The sequence below is a fragment of the Microcebus murinus genome, chromosome 18 (assembly GCF_040939455.1).
Source record: "Microcebus murinus isolate Inina chromosome 18, M.murinus_Inina_mat1.0, whole genome shotgun sequence".
In the NCBI taxonomy this organism is placed as follows: domain Eukaryota; kingdom Metazoa; phylum Chordata; class Mammalia; order Primates; family Cheirogaleidae; genus Microcebus; species Microcebus murinus.
The window spans coordinates 44,134,899-44,141,993 of NC_134121.1; the positions used below are offsets into that span (position 1 = coordinate 44,134,899).

A 7,095-nucleotide genomic window follows, 5' to 3' on the forward strand; every position below is an offset into this window, starting at 1 on the left:
TTTGCCTCTGTTTTGGTCTCTTGGGCAACATTTGGCCCAAGTTTAGCCATTTTGGCAGGAGAAAAGGAGTAAGAAGAAATATTCCCACAGCCACAAAAGGTGAAAGGCCACCTCGTGCCTAGACTAGGGCTACCCAGTCAGTCCACGGTGAGGCGAGGGCTTTCCGGCTAGCTTAGAGTACGGCTGCCAGTTTCTTCCCCTGCTCTGGGTGGTAGGGAAACAGCCTTACCTACTCCTGCCCTCTTGGTTCCCACAGGCTGTTGCGCTGCATGGCAAAGGCAGATGTGACACAGCACTACATATTTGAAGTTTTTTATTTTTCTAAACACCAACAGTGCAACTTTGTTAAAGCTACAATTCTGGAAAATTAACTGGGCCTCAAAACCACCCCCAGCCTTTCTGTCAAGTATATCTGGGCCTCTATCATCTCAGTGTTGCCTGTATTTCTCCCAGGACTTGGGATATGGAAGATACTCAAAAGGTCTCCTGGGTTATAAGCCCAAGATGAGTCCTGGGTGAACCCTGGGCTCCTCAAAATGCTGGTGTATAGCAGCTTCTCTGTACCCTTGTCCCTCAGGCTCCTTTCTGCCTGCCTCAGGTTTGATATCTGAGAGGCTTGACTATCCAGAGGAAATTAAGTATTTTTATATCAAATTATATTACAATAAATAATGCCAAATGCTTTCTTTTGGCACTGTTTCAAGTCTAAGTGCAAGCCATTGCAATATGGACAATGAAATGGGCGTGATCACCCACTCTTGGCCACCAGCCTACACTCCCTCTGCCCAATACTCCAGTTTACCTGACCAAAGGTGGAAAGCAGCAGGCACAACAATAACAACCATAACAAAAGCCAACCTAACAAGGTAGCCAGTCCAGAACATCTTGTTTCCATCTCCCAGTCCCAACAGAGGGCCTCAGGGGTCTGGGAGCTTGACGTTGTAATCTTCATCTGTCTCTATCCCAACTTCCTCCTGTGGGCCAGGGAGACAAGTGAATGAGATATCCCTGGGCAAAGACCCCAGAGGAGCAGATAAGGGTGAGATTACCACTTACAAAGAACTGCTTCTTGCTCTTGGGGTATCCTTCAAGGATTGCATCAGACAGCTCTGTTGCCTGACAAACAAAACCATGATGGGCAGTACAGGGCACTCCCTGTGGGACCCATGATATTGTACGGTGGTTTCTCTGGTGGCTGCCATTTTCAAAAGCACTTCCAGGGCCTGCCTTGGAGCTCCCACACACTTACCATCCTCTTCCGCTTCCTCCATTCCTTACAGTATTTCTGCCTCTGTCTGTATACCTAGAAGGAAGAAACAGGTTCCTCTAACCCCTCAAAACCACAGCAGGCTGCTGGGGGTCAGCCTTCACATTCACTCTGGACCTACTTGCCAACCCTCCAGCCTCCCTCCCAGCTCACCTGCTCTTTTTCTTCTGGGGTCACATGGTTGGTAGCTGCTTTGATATTCTTCAGTCTCTCTGTGTATACAGCACACTCCTTCTTTAACTCTTCAATCTCTTTCTGCATCTCTGGTGTGGTCAGGGCACTAGCTAACTCCTTCAGCTCTGAAACCACATCCCCCTGGGGGTCACTTGCTACCCTTGAGGAGGGTGGTCTATCTTTCCCAGTGGGTGCACCCTGAAGTGGGAGACAGGATTCCAACATGCTGTGGGATCTTTCCAGAATAAAGTCCCACATTCTGGAAAAGCTCCGGAAAATAAGACTTATAGGATAATGAGTTTATTTCTCTTTCCCCCTCCATCTACGGGTAGTGATGGGGTGTGAGGTTGGGGAGACTTAGGTGGAGCCAGTTAAAGAAGCAGGAATAAAGGGAAACGGAACAGTGCACTGAAAATCATGACACGGAAAGCAAATGCATGCCTTGCCCATTTGTGCACAAAAGCCCATTAGTTGTTCTACATTTCTTTTAATATAATACCTAAGGCAGCCCAGCAAAAGGGTCTCAGCTGCCAAGCAGATGCTGTAATCAACCACCTGTTCACTTAGTAATTCCTAACCTGTAGACTGAACCTGACCCTTTGGGCACCTTTTGGGGGCTACCCAGGCCTACCAGCCTCCATGTGGCGGCAGGTCTGCTGCAAGCTCTGCACCTTAGCAGTGAGGTCCACGATTTTGGCATCCAGGCATTGGAGGTCAGCATCACTTACCATATCAAACTGTTCCTGCCAGAGATAAGAAAAATATAAGGCACAAAAAAAGATGTGAGCCACAAAGATAGGAAACATACATCTGGGAAGGCAGCATTCAGATACACTCAAGAACCTGGTATTGGCCAGTGCGGTGGCTCCTGCCTGTAATCCTAGCACACTGGGAGGCCGAGGCGGGCGGATTGCTCAAGGTCAGGAGTTCAAAACAAGCCTGAGCGAGACCGTCTCTACTATAAATAGAAAGAAATTAATTGGCTAACGAACATATATAGAAAAAAATTAGCCGGGCATGGTGGGGCATGCCTGTAGTCCCAGCTACTCGGGAGGCTGAGGCAGTGGGAAAGCTTGAGCCCAGGAGTTTGAGGTTGCTGTGAGCTAGGCTGATGCCACGGCACTCACTCTAGCCTGGGCATCAAAGCGAGACTGTCTCAAAAAAAAAAAACTCAGTTGATGGGCCCGGTGTCTCGCACCTGTAATCCTACTACTCTGGGAGGCCGAGGCCAGAGGATTGCTTGAGCTCAGGAGCTCAAGACCAGCCTGAGCAAAAGCGAGACCTCGTCTTTACCAAAAATAGAAAAATTAGCTGGGATAGGTGCTATTTGCCTGTAGTCCCAGCTGCTCGGGAGGCTGAGGCAGGAGGATTGCTTGAGCCCAGGACTCAAGGTTGCAGTGAGCTACGATGATGCCACTGCACTCTAGCTGGGGTGACAGAATGAGACTATCTCCAAAAAAAAGAAAAACTCAGTTGAGTACTGGTCCCACTAAAAAGGTATGAAAGAAAAGCTGAAACTTAATGCCTGTCCTCAATGAGCGACCAGGTTGGTAGGATACTGAATAAGACAGAAATATCTTCCCATTTAGTGATAAAACCACTCACTGGGCTTAAAGTATAAAGTAACATTTTTTTCCAAGGTGGTGAAAGCCACCCAGATCATGGGTTGTTACAATAGGAAGAATCTGGACAGCTTAAAAGACATGATGGGATCCATTTAGATGAGGGACTCCAGTAAAAGTCTGAGGAGCTCCGCAGGAGGGACTGCTGCTAGAAAAGGACTGTGTTAGGGATCAGTAGGGGTCATGTCAGTTGGTGATGGGGAACAGGTTAGAAAAGATAAGAATGCCAACTTAGGCAGTTTGGACTCTATACTTAGGGCAAGGTGAACCTTTAGAGCAGAGGCCAGCAAGCCAAATCCTGTCAGGTGCATGTTTTTGAAAACAAGATTTTATAGAAACAGCCATGCCCATTTGTTTGCATAGTCTATAGCTGCTTTTGCTCTACAATGGCAGAGCTGAGTAGTTGCAATAGTTGTATACCTGTGACAAGCAACTATATATCCCACAAAGTCTAAAAACACCGTGTAGCCACTTATAGAAAAAGTTTGCCAATCTCTCCTCTAGAGGATTTTCAATAGAGTAACATAACGAAGCCTGTTTTAGGAAAATTTGCCTTGAAGGTGGTTTGGTTCAGTTAAATAAGTAATGTCTACTGGATGTTAGATAGAGTGGGGGTGCGGAGATAAAAATGAATTGAGAAATAGAGTCTGCCCTAGAGAACTTCGATTTAGCGAAGGAGACAAGTGAAAAAGACAATTACAGGCTGGGCGCGGTGGCTCACGCCTTTAATCCTAGCACTCTGGGAGGCTGAGGTGGGTGGATTGTTTGAACTCAGGAGTTCGAGACCAGCCTGAGCAAGAAGAGCAAGACCCCATGTCTACTAAAAATAGAAATTAGCTGGACAACTAAAAATATATAGAAAAAATTATCCGGGCATGGTGGTGCATGCCTGTAGTCCCAGCTACTCAGCAGGCTGAGGCAGAAGGATTGCTTGAGCCCAGTTTGAGGTTGCTGTGAACTAGGGTTAATGCCCTGGCACTTGAGCCTGGGCAACAGAGTGAAAGTCTGTCTCAAAAAAAAAAAAAAAAGACAATCACAATACAACATGTGTCAAAAGAGGTAAGAGCTGAAAAAGAAGCAATTAGCTCAAATCATTCAGGGAAGGTTTCTGCAGAAGGTGATGCCTGAGTGAAATCCTAAAGAATAAGTAAGAGTAAGCTAGGCAAAGAGACAGAAGGAACTAAACTAAAGCTGGCAGAGGGAAGACAATGAGCAAAGGACAAAGGAGTAAAACACATCTGAATTGTCTAGTACTGATAGATGGAGAACTAACAAGGATAGGAGAGGCCAGAGGCTGGCCTAGGGCAAGTCTCCAAGTGCCATTTTCCTGTTGTGGAGCACCAGGGAGACACCAAGATCTGCGTTTGGATAGATCATGCTGGCTGCAATGTTTAAGATATATTTGAGGAGGTGAGATCTGTTAGGATATTGCAATAGATGAAGAGAGTCTGAACTATAGCAACGATGGCAGATGGAGAAAGTAGATTCAAGAAAGGAAAATCAGCTGGACTTGATAATTGACTAGACATGTGGGATAAGAGAAGTCTAGAGTTACTCCCCGGCCGGGCACAGTGGCTCACACCTGTAATCCGAGCACTCTGGGAGGCAGAGGTGGGAGGATAGCTTGAGCTCGGGAGTTTGAGACCAGCCTGAGCAAGAGTAAGACTTTGTCTCTACTAAAAATAGAAAAAAAACAAAATTAGCTGAGCAGTGGTGGTGTGTGCCTGTAAACCCAAGATGTTGAGGTTGCTGTGAGTTAGGCTGATGCCACGGCACTCACCCAGGCAACAGAGTGAGACTCTATCTCAGAAAAAAAAAAAGACTCCCAAATCTGGTTTGGGTGAAGAGTGATTCCATTAAGGGAGAAGAATATTAGGAGCCACTTTGGGGGAAAAGATGAGGCATTCTTTCTCCTTTGACAGTATTATGACATCCATTTCTATATTCCTGTTCCTTCCCTTGCTTCTCCTATGGAGAAGCAATAATTCCATGGGGGATGGCAAAATAGAACTTAACAAATGGCTCAGTGGCATTTGAGAGGCTCCAGGTGGAGGTCTGGACTGAAAAAGACAAATTTGATGTGTTTAGGGAGGGAGGTAGAGGCAGAGGGTGGTGCTAGTCTAGATGATAGGGAATAAGAGCTTATAAGCGAAATGGATCTTCTGTCATTCATATTGCAAATCTGGAAACTTCAATAAGTGGATCATAGCAAGGGCAGTACACACCTTGATTTAAGTATGTCTAAGGTCCCTGTAATGGCATAAGACAGATGAGTTTCATGGTGTGCCTCAACTTTCCCCAAAACTTGATACTAGGAGTTGATTTACCCCGTGTCGGGCTCTCACACAGGTGATAATCTGTGCAGGATTCTCCTCACCTGATCGGCAAAATAGATCTTCTGCTTGCCATACATCTTCTCTTTGATCTTGCCTTGTTGGGCCAGCTGGTCCAGCGCCTTCACCACCGCCTGGCAGAGGGGAGGGAGCGGGGCCATCAGAGGAGTCTTTGGGGCAGGGCAGGGAGAATTTCAGCCAGTGATAAGGAAAGCGCCCAAGGCTCGGAAGGGCAGGACCCCAGACTGATTCGCGAGGGTCCCACTGGGAGGGGATCCTGGGAAGAGGTCCTCACCGCCTTGCCCAGTCCGTGATCCCGCTGCAGGTTCCCGAACACGTCCTGGGCGCTGTAGGGCCGGTTCTGCTCCTGCATGTACTTCAGGAGGATGCTGGCGGCTGCGGAGAGACGAAGTAGAAGAGGAGCCACCTAACCGACCTCCTCGCCCACTCTCTTCCCGGGTCTCCCCCGCGCCCACGCCAGCGTTACCTCCCGCCGCAGCTTCTGCCCGGCCTTTACTCATGGCTTTTCCCGCCGCCAAACTCAGCCGGTCGTTGTAGTTGCTCCGGGTGACGCCTCCTTCCGGGGACGGGGGGCGGGCTCAAGCGGTGATTGGCTCAACTAGTGAAGCCCGCCCGGGGACGGCAGCGACCCTTCCCGGACGCCGTAGTTCACTTCTGCCTGGCGCCCTGGCGCCCGATCCCCAAGCTCCGGGCGCACGGTTTTGGACCTTCCCCTGCTTGCCCCCGGGAACGGAGGCTGTGGTAAAGAATGCCTTCAAGTTTCGAGACCCAGTTCCAGCCATGGCTGATCACTTTTGACCTTGAACTAGGCCCAGTTTTAGAACGGGGAGACACTTCAGGGATCAACTCCCGTGCAGGGCAACCGACCAGCTCAAGGTCATAGGACTAGTTACCCACAGGGACGTGTCCTGATCCCATAGTGCAGTGCCCTTTCGTCGGCTAGTTTTGTCACTTGTAAAATAGGTACAGTAGCTACAGTAGGTGGTTGTGAAAAAATAGGAAGCGTTAGCGCCTCGGAGAGCGTTTACACGCGCCTCATTTGCCCGTTACCGAGCTTTGCACCGAGGGGGCGCTCGACACCTGCTGTGGTTTGAACGCCAAGGAAAGGTCGGATTGGGAGCGGGTTACTCTTAAACCGCAAAGCTTGTAGAAGTTTGTTAATCTCTCGGCAATCTCAAGGCAACACCTGGCAGGTGCTTTCCATTCCTGACCACAGTGACCAATGGGACAGAGCCTGAAATAAATATTTCTAGTTTCTGAGGTCAGCTGAAGGCCGAAAAGCAGCTGTCCCTGCAGCTCAAACAATCCAGTGGAGGAGCATGGTGCTATTTTTTTAAAACTCTCTGCTATCAAAAACTTCCTTAGCCTATGAAACGTGCTTGTCTTCGCATATTTAGAAACGATGGAACTGCAAGCTAAATGCCAGCCAAGAGTCCCAGTTATGCTCATATCTAGGCTCCCTGAGGGAGGGAAGTGGCATCATACTATAGTGATTGTTCTGGGCATCACAAAGGAAAAACAGAAGTGGACCTGTGGGGTCTCTCACACCTGGTCTTCCTCTTCTGAGGTTGTCACCTCCTCAAATTAATCACGACTCAGATTAATAAGAGAAAACCTATCAAGGGTAGGACACCATTCAACATCAGTCTCTTAAAAGATTGTTCTCATACAAGATTTA

At 48.3% G+C, this 7,095-nt stretch overlaps 2 protein-coding genes across 3 annotated transcripts in view; one reads left to right on the top strand and one right to left on the bottom strand.

Moving 5' to 3' along the window:
- Nucleotides 1–7,095, top strand: part of RAMP2 (receptor activity modifying protein 2) — a 147,428-nt gene that overhangs the window by 1,427 nt on the left and 138,906 nt on the right. The window lies entirely within an intron of this gene.
- Nucleotides 300–7,086, bottom strand: PSMC3IP (PSMC3 interacting protein). 2 transcript variants are annotated; one of them, XM_012743199.3, is made up of 8 exons: nucleotides 5,884–7,082; nucleotides 5,692–5,792; nucleotides 5,441–5,530; nucleotides 2,073–2,184; nucleotides 1,421–1,566; nucleotides 1,250–1,303; nucleotides 1,057–1,116; nucleotides 300–974 (listed from the first exon to the last, which is right to left on the bottom strand). In XM_012743199.3, the coding sequence occupies exons 1-8, from the start codon at nucleotides 5,915–5,917 to the stop codon at nucleotides 918–920; spliced, it is 654 nt and encodes a 217-aa protein (XP_012598653.2). In that variant the 5' UTR covers nucleotides 5,918–7,082; the 3' UTR covers nucleotides 300–917. The 2 variants fall into 2 exon arrangements, with proteins under 2 accessions (XP_012598653.2, XP_075850692.1); XM_075994577.1 differs by having other exon boundaries at nucleotides 300–1,116; nucleotides 5,884–7,086.

Excerpts from the sequence above, each read along its gene's own strand:
- PSMC3IP (XM_075994577.1), bottom strand. The coding sequence starts at position 5,917 with ATGAGTAAAGGCCGGGCAGAAGCTGCGGCGGGAG. Across the intron at positions 1,567-2,072 it reads CTGCCGCCACATGGAGGCTG|AGCTGAAGGAGTTAGCTAGT; the intron begins GTAGGCCTGGGT and ends ATGTGGTTTCAG. Across the intron at positions 1,304-1,420 it reads CCCCAGAAGAAAAAGAGCAG|GTATACAGACAGAGGCAGAA; the intron begins GTGAGCTGGGAG and ends TCTTCCTTCTAG.